The 23,419-nt window shown below is 44.3% G+C and overlaps 1 protein-coding gene across 1 annotated transcript; it reads left to right on the plus strand.

The window, feature by feature from the left end:
• The first annotated feature begins 528 nt into the window (after positions 1 to 528).
• On the plus strand, positions 529 to 12,704 carry Cd5l (CD5 molecule like). Its single transcript, XM_051157425.1, has 6 exons — positions 529 to 687; positions 3,110 to 3,145; positions 8,510 to 8,833; positions 9,894 to 10,226; positions 10,854 to 11,174; positions 12,427 to 12,704. Exons 1-6 carry the CDS (start codon positions 660 to 662, stop codon positions 12,444 to 12,446), a joined length of 1,062 nt encoding a protein of 353 aa, XP_051013382.1. The 5' UTR covers positions 529 to 659; the 3' UTR covers positions 12,447 to 12,704.
• Positions 12,705 to 23,419: the final 10,715 nt, after the last annotated feature.

Below are 23,419 nucleotides of genomic sequence, written 5' to 3' on the forward strand. Positions count from 1 at the left end.
GGGGAGCTGAGGCCGAACAAGTTCCAAAGATGGGTAACAACCAGCAAAGCCTAGAAAGTCAGACTATGTATCCATCCTCCTGCTCTGCACTTGGGAAGCTGGTTGAAGGTGGGAAAGCCAAGCCAGCCCTAACAACAGAGCCAGATACACAGTCATGGATTACGGCGTATGGGATGGGCCTTCAAGGGTGTCTAACATTTATCCTATGACCTCGGGCCCTGAGTGCTTCATCCAGAAGTCATTCAAATTGACTCACTGGCCCCACAGAGCATCTTTGGAGGGTGACTGTGCTCTAGGCTTTAATGAAAATGGACCATAATGGGGTACCTACCTTCCCTTGTGAAGGCTGTTTCCTCATTTACAGAGATACGAGAATGAAGCAGAGACAGGTTGAACTAGGCTTTCCATACAATGGAGTCAGCCCCTTTTTCAGGATCTTAGCTCCTTCCGGCCACCTCCCTTCCTCTAGGCATGCTGAACTCAGCATAACTTTATCAGTTCCACCTCCCAGGGCCCATGGGCTTTGGGTCACTTGGTGACGCTGCTGCTGCACACAGGACCTGCCTCTCTTCCCTCTCCTGGCATTCAAACCTGACATTGCTGCCCGAGGCCCTCATCCAGCCTGTCTCAACACACCATCATCGGCAGCTGCCTGGGCCATGGCTCTGTGGTCCAACATGATGCTCGGTGAGTGTCTCTGCTCCTGTCTGTCTAGAGTACCAGATTTTTTCCTCAAGAACATTCTCAGATCCAGGGTCAGGTGTCTTTCAAGAACAGCTTCTTAAATAAGGTAACTTGTAAGCCTTAAAAATCCCCTAAATCCATGCTTGAAGTTTGTCTTAGTGATCAGATTTTTGTCCATTTCCCTATATTTATACACCTTTTCCATAGATTTCCATTTTCACAAATTTCTCTGAATATATTAAGAAGGAGATGACTAGGTGTTTGGTAGCTGTGAGGTATGGAAACGGAAGCCAGTGAAGCTCAGTCTAACCCCTTGGGAGTATTTCTTTCTGTAACAAAACTCTGCCAACCTCCTTTTCTCTCTCTCTTTTTTTTAAGTTTTTATTTAAAAATAGGAACAAAGAACATAAGGATGCAGTATATTCATTTTTCCTTGGACTAGTAGTCTAGTGTCCTCCAAAAGCAATTCATATGTTTCCCTAATTTTCCCAAGGTCAGTTTAGATATTGGAAAATCTGGAGTTTCTGGTTGCAAAGAAACATGTATCTTAGTCACAACTCTCAACTGAACTTGTAGGTTACCATACTTCTCTGAAGAGTTACCCTCTGAAGTAAATGTAATGTTACATCCCCCCAGAGGTTTTAAAAAGGATTTGGTGTGATGCATGTGTGTATCAGAAGAAAACGTTGGCTTGTTGGCCAACCTTGATTTGAGACTATTTCACCAGCCTGAAGTTGACCAATTCGTCAAGGTTGGTTGGCCAGTGAGCACTGAGGAATCAGTCTCCCCTTATGTCTATTGCCAAGTGCATGCCCTACCAGAAGCCTTTTAATAATGTAATTAGTGTCCTATATCTAATGATGGCTACTGATCTGCTACCACAAATCATATCCATTTTTGGTATCTTGATTACTGATAACATTATCAAAGCCCACACTGTTCGGTTGTTCTTTGTTTTGTTTTGTTTCGTTTTTAGCTTTAGACTTAATAGGTCAAAACAAGGGTCCTGCCATATCTTAAACATCTCCTCATCCAGGCAGAAGCTAACAGCCACCTTGTCTCTTGTGGATTACTGTTGAGCCTTCCAGGCTCACCTGAAGTCTCACCTCCTTCCGACCTATGGCACCTGCACTTACCCCTCCTATCAATGGTGTTCAGAGGCTCCAGGCCACTTCCTGATTATATCACTTCTGCTCCTTGCCTATCAGCTTGGTATACTCACTTTCCTTCTAACGTCCTCCTGTTCTGTGTGGGAGGTTATGCAACGCACACACATCATATAACTGAGTTTTCGACAGCTGTAAAATACAGAGCCCCAGTCAGAGAGTGACCTCACGGTGAAGATTAAGAATAAGAGTCTCCAGAGAAGCTGTTCATTTCAAGATTAACTGCTGAGCTATTTAGAGCTGTTTGAAAAACTCTACACTGGTCCAAAGATATTTGCTCTACTGGGGAAAATCCAATAACGTACGTGGTGGGCAAACTACATAACTGAAAATACTTGGCTTCCTGAGCAACTGAGGGTTACAGGGCTTCACACTGTGAAGAAGGTGACAGAAGAGCCCAACCATAAATAGACTGTGTAGGGAAAGACTCTCCACGTTCCAATATGCTAGACTGGAATATGCTAAAATTTTGGAACTAAATAAATTGCTGCTCCTGGCCTGTTGATCTCAGTTAACTGTCAACGAATCACAGGTTACAGGCTGTGCATGCCTTTTACACTGTTAAATGGTGGAAGAAAATAAAAATGAAACTATCCCTTCGCAATGCAGAAAAATCACCTGAAATTTGAAATGATGTCCATAAGCAAAGGCTTCTGGGAACCAACAATGCTCTTTTGTCCACATATCCTTGGAAGCTCTCCTATCTCAGGGGCAGGGCTGAGCAGCTGTAACTGAGCATACAGCCTACAAAGTCAAAACTCTTTACTATTGGCTCTATACAAAAGGAGTTTGCCTACTCCCATCTGAAGGCAGTGCCAGTGAACAGAGAGGGCCATGCCACTCTGCCTTGCCCATGGAGTCATTGCCTTTCCCACCAGTGACTGGCCTGTGGCCACCAGTGCCCTTTTCTGTGAACTAAAATGCTACATCGCTACTCTCCCACTTTAGGCAACTACAGTAAATCAGTGTAAATGACAATAGTAGATACTACCTGGCCCCGGGCCTGGAGTGGAGCTGCGGACAGACATGTGCACGGGACAACCAAGTCACTTAGTTTGCTAGAATTGGCCTCTGTGATTCCATGGTGTCCTTTGAGGCAGGTGCCAGGAGAAGAAGGCTACCAGGACAGGGCTGCCCTTGGAGGCTAAGTGTCTCTCACTTTCCCTTAAGAAGTTTGGCAAAGGCCTTCTACACATGGGTAATTTGAACAAGGTCTATATGACCTATGACCGACCTTTCTTCTTTTTTTCTTCCCTCAGCCATTTCGGGCATTTTCATTGGATCGTGCCTCTCAGGTAAATTTTTTTTTTTTTTTTTTGTCTATGTTTGCTTCGTTTTGTTTGTCTGCTTGTTGAGTTCTCACGAGAGAAGCCTCTAGGCCTAGGACTGAAGAAAATCTGTATCTTCCTAGGCTGTAAAGAGCTTCAAACCAAGCAAGCAATCTTCCTTTCTAGTGCCTACAAAGACCCACCAGCCTTGTGTGGACAAATGTCCGCCTGCAGCATCTAGATGTGCCCGGGGTGGTTTTCCTGCTATGGGTCTTCTGTGGCCCTGGGAATTCATCCGACACCCAGAAAGGACAGGTCCTCACATCAGGTTCCTTAGTGGCCATGGCCAGGGAAGGCATTTTCTTTGAGCTTCCGGGTTCCCCCATCCACGTTTTCTTCCGGCCTTATTGGCACCTTTGAAATAGAAATGCTGTGTGGCTTGACCAGCAAAAGAAAACCTGGAGTTCAGCCCTCACTGGATGCCTCCTCGAGGAGCCTGTACAGTGGTGAGAGTGATGCTGCCAAGGGCGGAGAGGTGGAAGAGTGCACCGAGGGGAGGGAAGAGAGGAGGACCCACAGACTACGGTTTCTGTTTCTTTGACTATCCCTCTACGCTCTCCTTTGCTGGATGGTAGCGGCTTGTACAGAGGCAGCCCCATCCATTACGTAGTGAGACCCACCTGAAACATAGGTGCAACTTGACATATCAGGGTGCTCACCTAGACACTGGTGGGCCTCCATTGTTTTCACCAACACAGGCACTACCTGCCCTCTTTGCAGTCTCTTCATACCAAGATGTTGCTCCTGTACAACACACACACACACACACACACACACACACACACACACACACACACCACACCCTTCATTCAAGCCTTCTACTTTTAAAGCCAAGTAAGAGCACTGCCAGGAATGCAGTTGCCCCTGTGTCTCTTCCCTCAAGCTGAATTTCCTCAACTCAGTTCTTTCCCATGTATCCTCGCTGCACTTTTGGTTTATGTCATCTTTTCTGGAAACTGCACTAGCCACCTACTCCATAAAAAAATAAATGAAATAAAAATTCATCTCCCAGCACTTAGGAGGCAGAGGTAGGTGGATCACTGTGAGTTCAAGGCCAGCCTAGTCTACAAAGTGAGTCCAGGACAGGCAAGGTTATAACGAGAAACCCTGTTTCAAAAAAATCAAAACCAAACCAAACCATTTAAACAGGAACTTTATAGTCTAAAATAAAATAACTTAGCCCATGCGTGATCCTGATAACTTTTTCCCTGGCCGGCAAAATAATGCTAACATAGACTCTATTCTTAGATCCAATGACCCAAACAGTTGCCTCAGAGGGCTGCAGATCTCTCATCTGTGCCCAGAGGCATAAACTTCAAACTCAGTTCAACACAATGGAAAGTTTCTTAGTTTTTTTTTTTTTAATAGAGCATCCTTCATTTATTTATTTTTTGACAAGTCCATCCATACATGTAAACAACGTATCTTGATAATATTCATTCCCAACGTGTCCCTCTCACTTCCCCAGGCACTCTCAACACGTCCCTCTTCCTCTTTTATGTCGTCTCCTCAAAACAAAAACAAATCAGACAAAACCCAAAACAGCAACATAAAGCACTGACTTCAGCTGATGCTCCCTGTTGGCCTGTCAACTGATGCTGGCTTGAGCCTCTGCGTGTCTATTGACTGTGGCTGCGGTGAGCTAGCAAAACTGCCATGTGGTGTGTGGAAGGCAGCATCCCACAGCACACCTCCCCATCCTCCAGCTGTTCCTCTCTTCCCTTCCCTCAACCATGTTCCTTGAGGTGATAATAGACATCTTACCCATTGGCTACTTATTTTGAGTGCTCTGGCCAGGCATGAGTCTTTTCCTTAACTGATGCCCCACTACAGAGAGAAGATTCTCTGGCCAAAGCTGAAGAAAGCACCAATATATGTGTACAAACACAAATGTTTAGAAGGCAGTTTTGTGGCACGTCCGTTTGGTAAGACAATGGTAATAAGTTGCTCCCTGCCACGGCCTATGACCTCCACCCCCTGCCATAACCTATGGCCTCTGCCATCATCAGAAGGCCTACAGCGCCAGGCAGGAGTTCCCTTTTGTGAACAGGCCTCAAATTCAATCCAAAAGCAGTTGATAACCTTCATGCCATTATTGCACCAATTGGCGTGTTTTGCCTGACGAGTCGGTTTGTAGCGGGCAAGGTTCACCATTAGGTATATCGTGGATGGCTTTTCTCCCTCCTGCAGCCTACATTGCACCTTTTGGCTCTGTGAAAGCTAGCAGAAAGGAAAATTTCAGGTCAGTTCCAGCTTGGTTCCTCTATATCCTGCAAGGAAACTGTGATGTGTCTTCAGCAATGGGATCTTATTTACGGGCAGCAACCAAGATCAACAGCAATAGCCCGTGTTGTTTAGAAAGCCTCTGGGGACTTTCTAGTTAATAACTCACAAGGAGGGATCTCAGACTAGACACTGGCTTTCCATGTCTTCTAAGGGGAGGCATTACCCACCCACACAAGGTACCTGTGTTTAAATCTCCTTGACACACAGCAATAACGGGATATCCGACGACAGTCCCAGTGAGGATCCGATAACGATAGTGTAGGCCTCCAACCAGAGCCATGACTCATAGCAATGAACATTTGAAAGTAAACATATGTGGACAAAAGGCTATACTGCGTGATACACTACAGTTTCTGGGAAAAGAAAGAAAGAAAGAAAGAGAGAAAATTACTTTTTTTTTTTTTTCTAAGACAGATCTCTATGTAATAGCCCTGGCTGTCCTGGACTTTCTTTGTAGACCAGGCTAGCCTAGAATTCACAGAGACCCACCTGCCTCTGCCTTAACAAGTACTAGCATTACAGGCATGTGCCACAACATCTAGCTTAAAAGATTACATTTTTAATTAACCTACAGAGCAGTGGGTTTCTGTAATAATTCTTCATATATCCTCGGTTCTGGTTAACCTGCCTCGCCCCTTCCTCTTTTAACTTCCTCTCCTCTTCTCTTAGGAGCTTGTCTTCAAGATCTTAACCCTACTAACCCTTTGCCCTCCAGGTTTCTTCCCCACCCTGCTTTACTCAACTCTACTAACCCTTCACTCTTGAAGACATCCCCTCACCCCCCCCCCCCCCCCCCCCACTCCCCCCACCCCAGGCATTGGTGATGCACTCAGGAGGCAGAGGCAGGTGGAGCTCTGTGAGTTCCAGGCCAGCCTGTTACAATTTGTTACAGTAAAATGTATCGGTTTGGCCTAAGATGGCTAATAAATAACACAGAGTCTGAAGCGTACCTTAAAGCTGCCAGCACTACACTGGGCAGAATCTAAACTGATACAAATCTACTCCTAAAACTAACATAAACAAACCACTCTAAACCTCGTATCATACATGTACCCCAAGCACTTGCCACTATGGTGATCCTCGGGCCATTTCTCCCCCCTACCCGCCCCTCCTCCTCAGCTGTAAACCCTCTTCCCCTTCTCAACCCTCAATCCTAGGTCCACCACCCTCTCCAGGAAGTCCCACCTTCTCCTTCCTGTCCTTCTGCCCAGCTTGTTGGCTAAACAGCCCTTTATTGACACTTGTTACATCCACTCAAGACATTCCTCCACACCAGCCTGGTCTACAAAGTGAGTTCTGGACCGTCAGGGCTGTTACACAGAGAAACCCTGTCTTGAAAAACCAAAAAGACCTCTTCCTCTTGCCCTTTCCTGGGCCGTTCTAGCTTTCCCCATAAACACTTCAAATTAAACATACAAAACTAACAGTTTATGCTAGGGCCCATAAGAGAGAGAACATGTCATGTTCATTTTCCGGGGTCTGAGTTACCTCAGTATGACGTTTTTCAGCAGGTAAATTTCATTTTTCTTTACAGCAGGTAAAGGCCCACTGCCGTTCTCCTCCCTTCTGTTGATAGACATCTAGACTAATTCCATTTCCTGTGTTTTCTTGGGTTTTCTAGTGGTTGCATTTGAATTTATATCCTTAGTTTCAATACGTGATACTGCTTTCCCCCAAAGCATTAATAAAGAAAAATTTTAAATGAGCCAATAAACAAAACATAAACTTCCTAAGAAAACTGAAAGCTAAGCAGGTCTAGTTGGTCTTAGTCAACCATGCTGTTCCTGAGTCAGTTCCAGGTTCTAGAGTTTTGCAAAGTTGAGACAGGGTAGACAGTGGGAAGTCTGATACTCAGGAATCAGGCTGTGCTCATGGAGGCAGTGGTGTCAGCCATGGTGTCCCTCTCACAAGCAGCCACAGACTGCCAGACCAAATGTGTCCTTATCTAATATCTTTGACCCCTCAGTTGGCTTTCCCACTGAATGAAGATGTTACTGATTCAGCACTCTGCTGTTCTACTCTGAGGCTACAGCAGACTTGGCAAGATTGTTTCAAGCTGTAAGGAAAGCTCGGGGAGGGAACAGATTCCATGTGTTCCTCATTGTTTTCTGAGTTCACAAAACAATACTGGAAGCAAAGAATTGCTCGGTGCACATGTTTTGTCTGATAGGCTTGGTGTTGGTTCCCCAATAGCATTCTCTGCCCTACCTGCTTAGTGCAAGGGGAGAATTTATGCTTTTTTTTTTTTTCATACACAGAGCTTTAATATGGAAATACAACTCAGTCCGTTATTCCTCAGAACCTATGGGGAGGATCCAACGCCCCGCCCTCTTTCCCACAGACTCTAATCAAACCATTGGGGTTGGAAGCTCTGCCTTTGAAGCTCTGCCTCTTCTCTTGCTATATTTCTTCTGAGTTAGGTTTTTGGAGGAGTGATGTTATAGGAAACATCAAGAGAGGGGAAGCGAGAGGAGGAGGAGGAGAAGGAAGAGGCAGAAAGGGAAGGGAACTATGGAAGGGAAGGGGGAGAGATGAGTAGAAGAGAGGAGAGGGTTCGTTTGTTAACTTCGAGTCATGTATTGCTACCTACCTCAATCTGGCTACAGCAAAAGAAAGTCATGAAAGAAAAAAAAATCCTGAAAGTATCATCCTTACACAGTTCTGGGCTGGGGCCCATAGTGAGCCATGACTTCTATGAAGAGAGTTTTCCTTATCTATGAAATTGTGGGTAGACATTTATTGGTCCTCTTATTCTGACCACTGGAGGGTCTCAAATTTCTGCGAAGTCTTCAACTAGCTCTTTGTCTCAGTCATCACTCTGAAAAGGCTATCAGTAGGTCTATGTGTCTTGAAATGGCAAGTCTTGGAAGCGTTTAATTAAGAGCATAAACATATCAACAAGTTCCCTCACCTCTCCTATTGTGACTTCAACTCCCCATGTTGTCCATCAAAGGCGAAAAGGCCTCAGACTGACTGCATATAGACCTAAGCACCCTTTCTTCTGCTTCTCTGAGGCCTCCAGCTACCATCTCGTCTCTTTTGCAGAATCTCCATCCAAAGTGCGGCTAGTGGGAGGTGCCCACCGCTGTGAAGGGCGAGTGGAGGTGGAACGCGATGGCATGTGGGGGACAGTGTGTGATGATGGCTGGGACAAGAAAGATGCAGCTGTGGTGTGCCGAGAGCTGAATTGTGGAGCCCCCAAGCAAACCCCACGTGGTGCCTCATATAAGCCACCAGCACCAGAAGAGCAAAGCGTTCTCATTCAAGGAGTTGCCTGCAGTGGGATGGAAGACACATTGTCTCAATGTAGCCATGATGAGGATGTTTTTAATTGCCCGCATGAAGAAGATGCTGGGGTGCTGTGCGAGAGTAAGTATGAGAGGACCAAGGATCATCTTCCAGTAGCCCATACCCCATGTGGCCATTGGAGTGTCACACAGCACTAGCGTGAACAGGGGCAACATTATGCTTTACATTTCACACTTTCTTGCTTGTGAAACTTGGCTATAATAGTGCCCACAATCATTATCCATATTGCTTTTTTCTTAGTTTCCGTTTATATGTGAGATCCGATTTCTATAAACCAATATGTACAGCTCCATCAGCCACTGGCCAGTGACTCGGTGTTCATGGGATGGAGCTCAAAAAGAGGTTTAATATGTGCTTCTGTGAGCATTTAAATTCCAAAGTTCTCTATCAGCTTAGCTGGGGAGATGGAAGATACTTGTAGGAAGCCAAAGCTGTCTCACAGGCATCCAGATGTGCACCCAGTGCAGTCTCACAGATAGACGGGCACACATGCATAGTTAGGTGTTTCTTCACCCTTCTACATAATTAGCTTCCTATGAATTAACAGTTCATGTGTGCTTTCTCTGAAGACTGTGATCTGACTGCAAGATTGCCTCTGCCCCCTTCTTTTTGTCTCCCCACAGGATTTATCATTAGAGAAAAGATGACTCCTTCCAATGTTAAACTCTCTCTCTCTCTCTCTCTCTCTCTCTCTCTCTCTCTCTCTCTCTCTCTCTCTCTCTCTCTCTCTTTCTCTCTCCCCCTCCCCCTCTGGAAAGTGGAGGTTTGGGCATGCAAACATTGAGCCCAAATTATTTTGACATTTCATGTTAGTATGTGCATTTATTAACATTTAAATCCATACTTCCTTTAACTGTCCCTTGTGATGAGCAATAAAGAGTTACATACAGAAATAATTTGAAAAACTAGAATACTACAGAAATGACTACGACTTATCTGGGGGGCCGAGACGTCTTCAGTTCATTCTCTCAGCCACCACCCAGCATGTGGCACTCACTGTTCTAACAGGCCTGTAGTGGACACCAAGAACTAAACCATGTATACATCAGAGTCCCTTCTCTGAGCCGACCATACCCTGGCATTGAATAGATATCGTCTCTCCCTTTCTTTCCAGACCCAGACATTGGTGTCCCCTCCATCCCGGAGAATGTGCGACTGGTGGATGGCCTGGAGCGCTGCCAGGGTCGAGTGGAGGTGCTACACCAGGGCCAGTGGAGCTCTGTGTGTAAAGCGGGCTGGAACTTACAGGCATCAAAGGTGGTTTGCAGGCAGCTGGGATGTGGGCGGGCGCTTCGGACTCACAGATGCTGCGACAAGATGACGCAAGGCAAAGGGCCCATCTGGACGGGCAGGATGTCGTGTTCTGGACAGGAAGCAAACCTTAAGAAGTGCCCTCTCAGTGCTTTGGAGAACAACTGTACCCACAATGAGGACACGTGGATGGAATGCGAAGGTGATGGAAAATAATGACCCTGCAGGCAGAGATGAGGTTTATTCATAAACGTGATTAAATTAAATGGAAACCCAGGCAAACTCTATTTGTTTATTATTGTAAATTCTATTTACAAAGAACTACTCCTGCACTAAAAGGCCATTGCAAACTTATGTATTTGTGTTGATTGCCAATTCTCTTAGTAATAACTCCCTTTGTAGAGGGAAACACTTAGAATTATGTATTTTGCAGTCAGACTGTGAACTATGACGCAGAATGCTGCAAACAGGGCATATCTGCTGTGTTCTTTAGCTTTTAATAACCACTAGAAATTCATTTATAAGCATTATATGTCTATAAATAATATACATGTAGATATTATATTTAAAGAATAAAGTGAAGATATTCTAGTTAAGAAAACAGACCTGGCCATGGGAGCTAGAAACGGATGAAGTCACAGGGAAGGAGTGGCTGTCACCAAGACACATGGAGAGCTTCGAGGCTGGTGGGGTTTTAGTGACATCTATCTTCTCTCTCTCTCTCTCTCTCTCTCTCTCTCTCTCTCTCTCTCTCTCTCTCTCTCTCTCCCTCTCTCTCTCTCTCTCTCTCTCATCTTTTCTGTCATCACTTTCCTCCTTCAACCCACAGATCCCTTCGAGCTGAGGCTGGTCGGAGGGGACAACCCCTGCTCTGGGAGGTTGGAGGTGCTACACAAGGGTACATGGGGCTCTGTCTGCGATGACAGCTGGGGAGAAAAGGAGGACCAAGTGGTATGCAAGCAGCTGGGCTGTGGGAAGTCTCTCCTTCCATCCTCAAGAGCCCGAAAGAGCTACGGACCTGGGGTGGGCCGCATCTGGCTGGATGATGTCAATTGCTCAGGGGAGGAACAGTCTCTGGAGACCTGCCGGCACAGGCTGTGGGGGTACCACGACTGCACCCACAAGGAAGATGTGGCAGTGATCTGCTCAGGTAAGCCCTACTCCCAAGGGACGAAGGAGGAGAAAGGCAGATGCAAGCCGCTGGTCATGGTAATTCCATCTGGACTGTAGTCATTACCTGCTTGCTCTGTGCAAGCCTCCAGGGTTGGGAGCCAGGCTCCTGGCAGTAGTTTTGTTTTTCTTTGGGGCAGTGGAGAGGCTGGTGATGGGTGGGGATATATTTTTGTAAAGTATAGTTACTGACCATGAGAACAAGAGGGGCTGACCAGTGGCCTTAGAGTAAACATGAACAAAGTGAGTCACAGCAAACAGTTTTCCAAACCATGGAAACGACTTTTAAATCACACAAAAGTCTTTGTTTTCAATCCCAGGCTAGTTCTCTGAGGTGACCCGTCCCCCCAACTTTCAAGCCCTAAATTTGAGCTAACTGTAGAAGGCGGCTTGACCTCACTCTGTTGCTCCTTGCTGGAGTTTTAATGCCGGGGGTTGGGGGGGGGGAGCTGGCAGGGAGCCCTTTTGAGATTGTCTGGGAGCATCTTGCCAACGAGCACAAGATCCCAGCCCCGAACCACTGGCCTCCTTCTGGGAGGGGAGGAAGAGGTGCAGTGTGAGAGGAAGTGTAAGTGTACCCCTCTGATTCCAGCTGTAGGGCTGCTGCCCAGATGTGGAATTAGGATGGGGAGGTGGCTGAAAGGGGCTCCTTGCTTTAAGCAGCTACCTCTAAAGTGAGCCCAGATAAAGACTCTTGACCCATTTGCATCAACGTTGTTTGTGAATGTAGAAGGGATAAAACACGAGTACAGTCAACCATCTTTGCCCCTGCGCTCAGAAGTATCTGAAGGACAAAGATAACGCCTGTACTGAACACAACGTTTTCTTGTGGCTATTCCCTTCACGACACAGCGAGACTTTGCATCCGGTGTTATAAGTAACCCAGGGACTAGTTAAAGCATCTAGAAGGATGTGCTTGGCTTGTATGCAGATTTTTGTTACAACTATATGGGAGACTTTTGCTGCACCTGTGGGCTTGGGCATCCTTGCAGAGGCTGGCACCAGTTGTCTTTCAGTGCAGAAGGGGGCCTGGACTTTGTCACAGGAGACGTAGTGGTTGTGCCTTTGGAATGTAACTGCAGGTTTTGGCCTGTCTCATATCATCGTGGAAAGAGCTGTGCATGTGGCTTTGCTCTTTCCTATTCTGGCCCTTAATCTTGTCCCTTGACCAGTGCAATGAACCTTTCCAGGCCTGATTTTGCCCTCACTGTATTTTCCTCTTCTCTTTACAGAACAGTACCCTGGACTTTGATGCATGACCCAGTTCCCTGCCTGTTCAGTTGGTCCCTGATTGTCCCAGTGCTAACGTCTGGCCGTGGACTTTTTATCCACCTCTCCCTCAACCTTTCCGGAGTCTGAACCTCGTGCCCATATCTTGATCTCATGGCTACACACCATTACAGTCACCTCAAGATATGATCTGCTGAGCCCTCTCTGCTGATGAAATGTTTCCTGTTGCCCCGGGCTCACTGGTCACCCCTTGGTATCCATCCCAGCCTTTGCAAACTCCCTCTAGCACTCCTGCAGTTCTCGGGGGCTGCCAGTGTAACCTGCTGGACAGGCCATGTCAAAGGCACAGCCTGTCTGTAACCAACATTGAGGACGTGGCAAGACAAAGAACACTCGAAAGGGGAAATGGGTAGACAGTATTTTTGGAAGTGGGAGAAAAAACTGGTGTTTTTTTTTTTTTAATGCATTTTAAACTTTATAACAAGTGAAGTGGTCCAAAAAATAACACTTCCCTACCATGCCATCTCCCAGAGAAAGTAGCAGGGTGATTTTCCTGAATCTCCCGGCTGTTGTGTGCTGAGTTCTAGATGTCTACCAAGAACCTCTATGTCCAAAGTTTGCTGTCTAATGCAACAGAATTCTGAGGCGGGGCCTTTGGGGTCTAATACATCACGTAGCCTGATCTCTCAGCCCTTATGAGTGGATTTATCCACTAGCAGATGGTAGAAATTTCAGGAATTGGGACCTAGTTGGAGGAAGGTCGTTGGGTTGTGCCTTTGGAAGGGGATATTTTGTCCACTGCTTAACTCCCTCCCCTATGTTGATGGGTTGGTTCCATATCTTAGCTATTGTTACTTGTGCTGCAATAAACCCGAGTGTGCAGGTATTTCTTGATATGGTGGCTTTATTTTCTTAGATTTATGCCCAAAAGTCAGCAGTAATTTTATAACCACGTAATCATCTCATACCCATGGAGACATCTTCTGAAATTCGTTGACCAGTGTAGTCCTGGCCTCCTAGGCTCTGTTGGTAGCTCTAGCTGCCCTGGGGGTTAATTAGCACCGTCCAGGGACTGGATATTGTGGCACAGGGTAGATTGGTTTCTCCAGGTGAGTGGGCTTCTAACAAGTTATTCTGGACCTGGGAAAAGACCCACAGGTAATCGCAAACACATGTGCAGAGGATAACACATAGGACGCACATCAAGGTACAGGACAGAGCTTGGGAACCAATGGCATTCCTGACTTTATGTAACAAACTGCTGTGGCATCACAGTCATTTTGAAAACTGAGTTGACTGGTACCAGTTTTAGTACTTCTAACCAAACCAGTTTACTCATTTCAAATCCATGAAGTGGTAATTTACCCACGTTTCCTGAGGTTGGTTAGATAAGCCAGTTGTTAGCAATGCAGAAATTGTCATTGCAGCTATACAACAAAACTCATAGATGTGATAGCATGGGGACCAGGGCCCTAACGGGAGTGCCACTGTGAGGAGCTGACCACGAGTGGCCTGACTTGCCCTTTAAGTACTTAAGAGCTAACGTTCACATATAAGAGAAAACATACAATATTTGTTTTGGGAGTGGTGGTGGGGTCAGGGTTACATCATCCAGGATGATTTTTTTCTAGCTTCATCCATTTTCTTGTTAATTTTATAATATTTTATAATACTTCATTGTGTGTGTGTGCCACAGTTTCATCATCCACTGGCTGGTGGACATCTACACTGTTAACAATTTCTGGCGATTTCGAACAAATCAGCAATGAGCACGGTGGTCAAGCATCTCTACGGCAGGATGTAGTCCTTTGGGTATATTTCCAAGAGCAGTGTAGCTGGCTCTTGAGATAGACCTATATCCCCAAATTCCAGAGGAACCACTACACTGATTTCCATAGAGGCTGTTCAAGTTTGCAGTCCCACTAGCAATGAACAAGTGTTCGCTTTCCCCCACATCCTGGCCAGCATGAGGAGTGATTTGTTTTATTGGTCTTGGCCATGCTGAGGATGTAAGAGGAAATCTTAAAGTAGTGTTGATTTGTATCTTCCTGATGACTAAGGGCAGTGAACATTTCTTTCTCAGCCATTTGTGTTCTAGGCTTTGAGAACTCTCTACTTAGTTCTTACTCCACTTTTGTTTGTTTGTTTGTTTGTTGAGACAGTGTTTCTATGTGTGTAGCCTTGGTTGTCCTGGACTTGCTTTGTAGACTAGGCTAGCCTCGAACTCACCAAGATCTGCTTGTCTCTGTCTCTCCAAGTGCTGGGATTACAGGCATGTGCCACTGCACCTGGCTTCTTACTCCATTTTAAATTGGGTTGTTTGATTTCTTTATGTCCAGTATCCTTAGTTATTTAGACGTTTCAGATAGTAACCATCTGTTGGATGTCTCTTTGGTGAAGGTCTTCTCCCATCCTGTAGCCTGCAGCTTTGTCCGAACGATGGTGTTCCTTTGCCATACAAAAGTTCTTCAATTTTATAAGGTCCCACTTGTTGGTTGTTGATCTTAGTGCCTGTGGTTAGATGCCCTGTTGGGAAACTTTTTCTATGTCAATGACTCCAATCCTATTCCACACTTTTTCTATCAGATTCAGGGTATATGGTTTTATGTTGAGGTCTTTGGTCCATGGGTGTTGAGTTTTGTGTGAGATGATCAATATGGATCTATTTGCGTCCTTTTCCAGGCAGCCATCCTCTTTGACCTGCATCCTTTGTTGAAGATGCTGTCTTTTCTCCAGTATGTATTTTTGGCTACTTTGGCAAAAATCAGGTGCCCATAGGTGTGTGGACTTAAGTCTTCACTGATCGTCATGTTTGTTTTTATACAACTACTCTGCTGTTCTTACTATGTTAGCTCTGCAGCACACTTTGAAATCTGGGATGGTGATGCCTTCAGCAGTTCTTTTATTATTCAGAATTGTTTAAGCTATCGTGTGTGTGTGTGTGTGTGTGTGTGTGTGTGTGTGTGGTGTGTGCGCGCGCGCGCACGCTTCCATATGAGTCTGAGAAGTGTTTTAGTTTTGTTTTGAATTTCTCTGAAGAATTATGTTGGAATATTTATGTGTCGGAACTGTAGATTGCTTTTGGTAGAATGACCATTTTCACAATGTTAATCCTACGAATCCATGAGCGTGGGAGAGCTTTCCATCTTCTGGAGTCTTCTTCAATTTCTTTCTTAAATGTCTTAAAGTTTTTTATTATACAAGTCTTTAACTTGTTTGGTGAGAATTATCTCAAAACATTTTAAAGATATGTGGAAAATACTATTTCTCTGGTTTCCCTCTTGGTCAGTTTGTCATTTGTAAAAGGTGGGTTACTTATTTTTCTGTGTTAATTTTGTATCCAGCTACTTTATTGAAAGTGTTTATCAGCTATAGAAGTTTCCTGGTGTAGTTTTCATTTGTGTGTGTGTGTGTGTGTGTGTGTGAGAGAGAGAGAGAGAGAGAGAGAGAGAGAGAGAGAGAGAGAGGGAGGGAGGGAGAGGGAGAGAGAGAGAGAAAGAAAGAGAGACAGAGAGAGAGAGACACAGATAGAGACAGATAGAGACAGACAGAGAAAGAGAGAGACAGAGAGAGAGATCTTATCTTTGACTTTCCCCTTCTATTTGTGTCCCCTTTCATCTCCTTCAGTTGTCTTTCAGTCTCGTGTATGCTGGGGTCCATGTATCGATTTTCATATGTTGAACCATTCCTGCATCTCTGACATGAAGCCTACTTTATCAGCGTGGATCTTTTTAATGTGTTCTTGGATAAAATTTGCAAGAATTACATTGAAAATTTTTGCATCTAATATGGATCCATTTTTGGTCCATAATTTTCTTTTTGTGTGGCTCTTTGTATGGTTAAGGTGTCCGGTAATTGTGGTCTCATAAAATGAATTAGGAAATGTTCCTTCTGTTTCTATTTTGTGTGGAATATTGGAGTTAATTATTCTGTGAAGGTCTGGTAGAATTCTGCACTGAATCTATCTGTCCATGGACTGTAGTAGTAGTAGTAACAATAATAACAATAATAATAATAACAACAACAACAACAACAACAATAATAATAATAATAATAAATAGCAACAACAACAATATTATTTTGTTGTTCCACCAGGGTAATAGATCTGCTTAAGTTATTTATCTGACCTTGATTTCACTTTGCTTGGCTGTTTATATCAAGGAATTCATTCTTCTTTTAGGTTTTCAGTTTGGTAGAATATAGATTTTTAAAGTATAGCCTCGTGATTATCTGGATGCCATTGGTGTCTGTTATCAAATATACCTTTTCATCTTTAATTTTATTTATTTGGATCTTCTCTCCCTGCCTGTTAATTAATTTGGCTAAGGGTGTATCAATCTTGTTGATTTTTTAAAAAGAACTTTATTTTTGTTGTTTTTAAAGACCTTAATTGTTGTGGTTGTTATTGTTTGTCGTTTCTATTGTACTGGCTTCAGCCCTACGTTGATTATTTCTTTTATTTTGTCATTATTTGGGGGATGTTATTTCTTCTTTTCTTTTTCTAGAGCATTTAGATATGGTATTAAGTTGCTAATATGAGATCTTCTTATTTGTTTGTTTGTTTGTTTGTTTGTTTGTTTTTTAATGTAGACACTTAGTGCTATGAACTTGCCTCTTAGAACTGCCTTCATTTTGTTCAATAGGTTTGGGTATTGTTGTGTTGTCACTTTCATTCAATTCTAAATTTTTTGCTTTCTTTCTTGATTCCTGTCTTGATCTGTGTTTCATTCAGTAGTGAGTTGTTCAGTTTCCATGAGCTTGTAAGCTTTCTGTAGTCTATGTTGTTGATACCCAGCTTCAACTCGTGGTGATCAGATGCAGGGTACCATTTCAATTTTCTTATATCTGTTGAAACCTGCTTCATGTCCAAATCTGTGCTCAATTTTTGACAGTTCCATGAGGTTCTGAGAAAACTAGGGGTCTATTTGTACATTCCCAAAGGATTTGTAGAACAGTGACAATGAGGCTAATTCATGTAGAGAGGAGAGTGCTAGGTGTTTACCGAGCGGATAAAGAGGCCATGATAATTTGGGCCCGGGCTTGCAACATTCCACCTTCTCCACATCACTGAAGTTCTAGTCAGTCAATCAGCCTTTGAAGACATGGCATCTTTCCAGGAACTCTCATTCACAGTGTGTAGATCATGACCCCAGGGTTCAGACTGTGATCCCAGGGTGTAGATTGCGACTCCGTGTTTAGTAACACACACACACACACACACACACACACACACACACACACACACACACACGCATTGTTGAGATGATACAAATATTCTAGAACAGTTACTATGGTTGTATTTATATCAGTTTACCTTTGTCAAAAATAATTATGCTGTATGCTTATTGAAGGGACTGTAGCCAGCCTAGCATGGCAAAACGTGGCTCTGGCAGACCCTGCACTTCTCCCTATTTCTTTTCTTTTATTTAAGTAATTTATTCAGATTACATCTCAATTGTTATCCCTTCACTTGTGTCTTCCCATTCCTCCCTCCCTCTTTCACCCTATCCCCCTCCCTTAGGTCTGTGACAGAAGGGGACCTCCTCCCCCACCATATGATCACAGCCTATCAGGTCTCATCCTGGTAGCCTGCATACTCTTCCTCTGAGTGCCACCAGGTCTCCCCACCAAAGGGAAAGTGGTCAAATAGGGGGCATCAGAGTTCATGTTGGAGTCAGTCCCCACTCTCCACACCGCTGTGGAAAATGTGCTGTCCATTGGCTAGATCTGGATAGGGGGTCTAGGTTTGTTGGATGCATGGTTCTTGGTTGGTCCAGTAGTTTCAGCAGATCCCCCCCACCCCAGGTCCAGATCCAACAGCCTTAATGGTCTTCTTGTAGGTTTCTAAGACCCTCTGGATCCTTCTATTTCCCCATTCTCCCTTACCTCTCTTACCTGGAGTCCCAATAGGAAGTCTGAGTATCTATTCCAATCTCCTGTCAAGTGAAGACTTTTGGGGGACATCCCTGTTGGACTAGTGTTCAATTATAAGTGAGTATATGCCATGTGTATCTCCTCCCCTATTTCCTCTGCTTTGCTAAATACCACTAGATTGCATCCCTAAAGCTAACCCCCAAGGTCTATTCCCTTATTTAGCCACTTCTTCCTCCTGAGACTGGCCACCAAGGTCCAGCTATCAAAGTATTGAAGTCCAGCAATCAAAACCCCACTTTGTTTCACCTAATTGTCCTGTCCAATCAAAATTAAGCACCTCATCCTAACATGGGGATTTCCATTTTGCATTTACAAACTGCCATCTGCCTATGGGCCATGTCTGTCTTCTCTCTACCCATAGGCAGTCCTTTGCCCCTCTAGGACAAACACCCCTGTCCCCTCTACCTTGCTCCCTTTCCCCTTCTCCCCTGTTCTCTGTCTCCTGTCTTTGTCTCTTATCCCTGCCCTCTGTGTCTTTGGGACAAGTACATCTCCTTTGTGCTGAGAACTTGGTCTTGTGGGTCCTGAGCTAATAGTTTTCCTTTTGCTTACGGTGAATTCGTTCTAGCTTATGCTCATTGTACTGTAGTGGACAGAATTTATAAAAAGCCTTTAAATCTACGAAGCAGTGTGGAAAGATACTTTAATCTCAAGAAATCAAAGGGCACTGGAGCAGGACACACAGGAAAAGAGATGTGAAACTCGTGAAAGCCCCTTACCCCTGAACCTCTGACTTCTGCCTTTCAAGGGGCAGTGGCTTTTGTGTTGTTTTGGAAGTTTAAGTTTGGCAGACATCTTCATTATGGTTTCCAACTGTCTGACGTCCAGAGATTTCCCTGGACATTCAGTGGGCGTAGTGGGTGTAAACATGTTTTTGTTCTGATCCCAAGTGTGGGGTGTGAAAACAGACTTGTGTAGTGTTTGTTTGTTGGAAACAGACTTTTGAGAGAACACGTGGTATTTGTCCACTAGAAAAGGAACTGCCTCTTATGGGGGCATGGTCTTTGCCAACTTATAAACATCCTAGTACCGCCTCTGGGAGGAATATATATATATAAGCCCAAAACAAGAGGCTTGGCTTTTTCATTTCGGCATTGCTTCTTATCATTTGGCTGTTCACTGCTCCACTTCAAAACGCTCCTAGAGAGAACAGCTCCAGAGAAGCCTTCGAAGTTTCAGTTTCCTGCTGCCGCTCTGGATTCCCACTACTGCGGATGCAGGCACCATTGCTGAATTGCTGGTTTGCTGTTTAACGGGTCTGTTGAAATCCTGACTACAATCGCTCCACGGAACTGAGTTTTAAAACGTGTACTTCTCCTATTCCCAAATAAAGTAGGTTTGAAAAAGTTCCAAGCCTACAGGCTGGATTGCCTAGTGCAGGGCTTTTGAGGATCCCACTTGTGGTTGAAGACACAGAGACTTCTGTATAGTTTAAAGCTGTTGGTCTTATGATGAGGCAGTCTGTCAGCTAGCTCTCTAAAGTTAACCTGACTTCTCCACATAGCTCTCCCTGCCTCTTCCTACTTGAACTGTCTCCCTTCCATCTCTGTCTGCAGCTGTGCCTGCCGGGAAGTCCCATCCCCGTACTTCCTGCCCCAGCTCCAAGCCATAGTCCACTTTGAACAAATCAAAAGTGAGGGCAGGGGAGGAAGAACAAACATTTACATCTAGAAAACTGGTGGTGAGCCATAGACGTGACGATGTCAAGATCCTGCCAGCACTTAGCTCTCTGCCTGGCACAGAACTCACAACTGAAAATAAAGGAACACACCTTCTCAATGTGGGGGGACATCACCCCAACAGTTGGCAACGCCAGTCTCTTTCTCCTAAAGTTGAGTGTATCCACTGTTACTCTAATCCTTCTCTTTGAAGTTGATACCCAAACTTGGACTTTTCAGTCTTCCCTAACAACTCAGCCTTTGTGGATTGCCTGGCTATTCTTAATCTAAGATGACAAAAGATTCAAGAAATGTTGAAAAAATAAAATAGTTTATTCCCCATTGATCCATAATGAGAATCACATACGGGCTCAGATAACAAAGAGATGGTAACACAAATGCTAAAGAAAGCAATGGGAGGAACTGCATAGCCCCTGACTGGTGTAAGGGAGGGTGTCACATAAATATCAGTACACAGAGGCTCATTGATGCATACACAGTCCCTGTGTTTTATTCCAAATACCTTCCAGTTTATAACTTCCTATGACTTTTTTTTTTTTCAAAAAAAGAGCTTCATGTTCATTTAGTGGGACATTGAAACTTTAAATATGGGAGCAATAGCTATATGAATAGATGGACCCTATATAAATCATAATATGCAAAACTGCAGACAGTGAACATAGCCTGTGAATCCCTGAATCCCTGAAGCAGACAGACAGAGAGAGAGACTACATTAGAAGCTTGTGAGAGAGTATGTACGTGTATTTGGTCGGACACTTAAGTAGACATCCTTACCAACAATGACGAGAAGCTGTTTGAAACCAAACAGGCCTGAAGCTCAGTGAGACGCGTCAAAGCCAGAACCACTTTCTGGAAACCCCCAAGAGCCCTCATGTCCTGATGCACACAAAGCCCGAGTCAGGAAAGTGAACCAAGCCATATGAAGGAGAATCTTCCATGTTTTCAGCTTTCATGGAGGGGGAAATGGAGATTAACCTCTATACTTCTATTTTTGTAAACTCGTGCTGAGTGAAGACTAACTTCCGATGCTGACTTCCTCAAACCTCACAGGTGCTGTCATCTGTTGACTCCTTTGTGAGGGTTTGCTTTTGCTTTTGCTGTTTTTTTTTTTTTTTTTTTTTTTTTTTTCCTCTTCTGGTGAGAGGCACCTCCAAGTAACCATCCCCAGCCTGACCCTCATGCTGCCTTGGCTCCTGCTGGTGGTCTGGGGTGAGTTGGACAACTTAGAATGGGATCTGGGATCTGGGAATCTCACTTCTTAAAAAAGTGTAGAGAATTCTAGAACTAAGTTTCTGCCGGGCAATGCTTGAGGATATTCCTGCCGTCTCTGTCTCTCTGTCTCTCTGTCTCCCTTTGGGGCCCATTTTATAACTTTGATTAATACTTTATTTTAAAAGCACAAACAGCAAGAAGAAATTCTCTATATTTCTACTGCCATGTCTACCAACAAACTACTTGTCTTCCTAATGCACTATGAATACACCTTGTCTCAAAGATGGGAGTCTCCACTTCTTCTTTTAGGACCCTTCTCCTGCCTTAAAAATCTTCTCCTCCACTGGAATGTTTCTCTCTCCCAGCTTCTTCCCATCAATGCACGGGGATGCCTGGATATCTTTTCTCTCACTCATGCGCCATTTCTTTCTCCCTTCGCTCTGCTCTCAGTGACTTTGTTTTGTTTCATTTCCCCGGTTCTTTCTTTCCTTTTCTTTTCTTTTCTTTTTTTTTTTTTTTAACTTAATTTTTAGTTGCACTGAGACTCACCTTCTTTAAGCTCTTGAGATTTTTTTTCCCTAGATGTCAACCAAAGCAGAGAACATTTCTACCACATCAAAGACTTCTTCGGGCTCTCAGTCATGTCCTGCGAGCTCCTCTCTCATTCGTAACCCAGGCAAATGTTTGATTGTTTCAGGTCTCTTGTGTGGTGCGTGCGTGTGTGTGTGTGTGTGTGTGTGTGTGTGTGTGTGTGTGTGTGTGTGTGTTGTGTAGTCATTTTAATCACCTTTTGTCTCCTCCACTCCTTTGAAATGATCCTTGCTTATTTCATCCACAACTTCCTCGATCCCTCACCCAAAGGCCATTTCCATTTCCTGCTTCCTTGACCTCTCGGGGCAAGCACAAAGGCTCATCCTTCTGAGAGACACTCTTAGCTTGATGACCAGAGCGCCCTGTTCTTTGTTTTCCTTCTGCTTCACACCTGCCACTCTTAGTTCCTTTGCTGGATCGAATCTGTCCTCAGGATGTTGACAGCTCTGACTTCACCTGTAGTTTCCTTTCTAAAGTTAAACACCTCCATCGTTTAGTGTGCCACATTAAGTCTAAACTTGAGCCAATCTCACCAGCTTGGACTTAATCTTTAAATACTTCTTATGTACCCAGGGGCTACTCAGGTGTCTCCCAGGCATCCTAAACACCGTTCTTGGTTCCTACGTCTGTCACCACTCCACCAAATGTACCCAATTTTTCTCACAACCTTTCTGTTTCAATAAATGTCATCACCATTCTTCTGGCTGCTCTGGCCAAAAACTTAGAAATAACATTTACTAGCACTCTCCCTTTTACTATCTCTTCCTCTTTCCCTTCTTTCCTCGCTCCATCCCTCTCTCCCTCTCTTCATCCCCATTCTTCTCCCCTGCTTTCCCCTCTCCTCTAATGCCCTCTCCTCATGGTTGCTGCTCTGTTCCAGGAGAGCTCCAAGTGTCCAGGCTATCTGAAGCTTCAATACAACTTGTTTCTCTGCTTCACCTTTCATTTGATCACTATTCTCTGAAATAATACTCTATTTTTATCGAAGATTTTAAAATTAAACTAGAATTGTATCACTTCCCCATTCCTCGGCCTCCTCTAACCCCTCTCATGTCCACCTCACTCCCTCACACACTGATAATCTTTTTTATTATTGTTGTTCCATAATATGTACATAAATATATAACTACAACCTGTTGAGTCAATTAAACGTTGCTTGTGTGTATACAATTTCAGGGCTGATCACTTTGTTTTGGACAAACAATTAGGGACCTCATGCCTAGAAAAGGATACACACACACACACACACACACACACACACACTCAGCAGTGATTTTTTTTGTCCATAATTCTTGGTCTAAGGGTGGGCCCCATGAGACTTCCCCCTTGCGCATTAGCATGTGTATTGATATTATCATTGTTTAGGTCTATTTTAGCAGCCATACTGTTGAAGTGTCATGGGTCCCTGTTATTTCTTGGACACACAATTTCACAGCAAACTTTCTAGTCCTCTGCTCTTACAGTCTTTTTGCCTTCTCTTCTGCAGTGCTCTGTAAAGCTTTAGCTGTGGGACTTGTCTCTCACCGTACTTGACAGCCAAGTATTCGAAAGCATTTATTTATGAATGAACACACAAATA

Source organism: Acomys russatus, chromosome 15, assembly GCF_903995435.1.
Source record: "Acomys russatus chromosome 15, mAcoRus1.1, whole genome shotgun sequence".
In the NCBI taxonomy this organism is placed as follows: domain Eukaryota; kingdom Metazoa; phylum Chordata; class Mammalia; order Rodentia; family Muridae; genus Acomys; species Acomys russatus.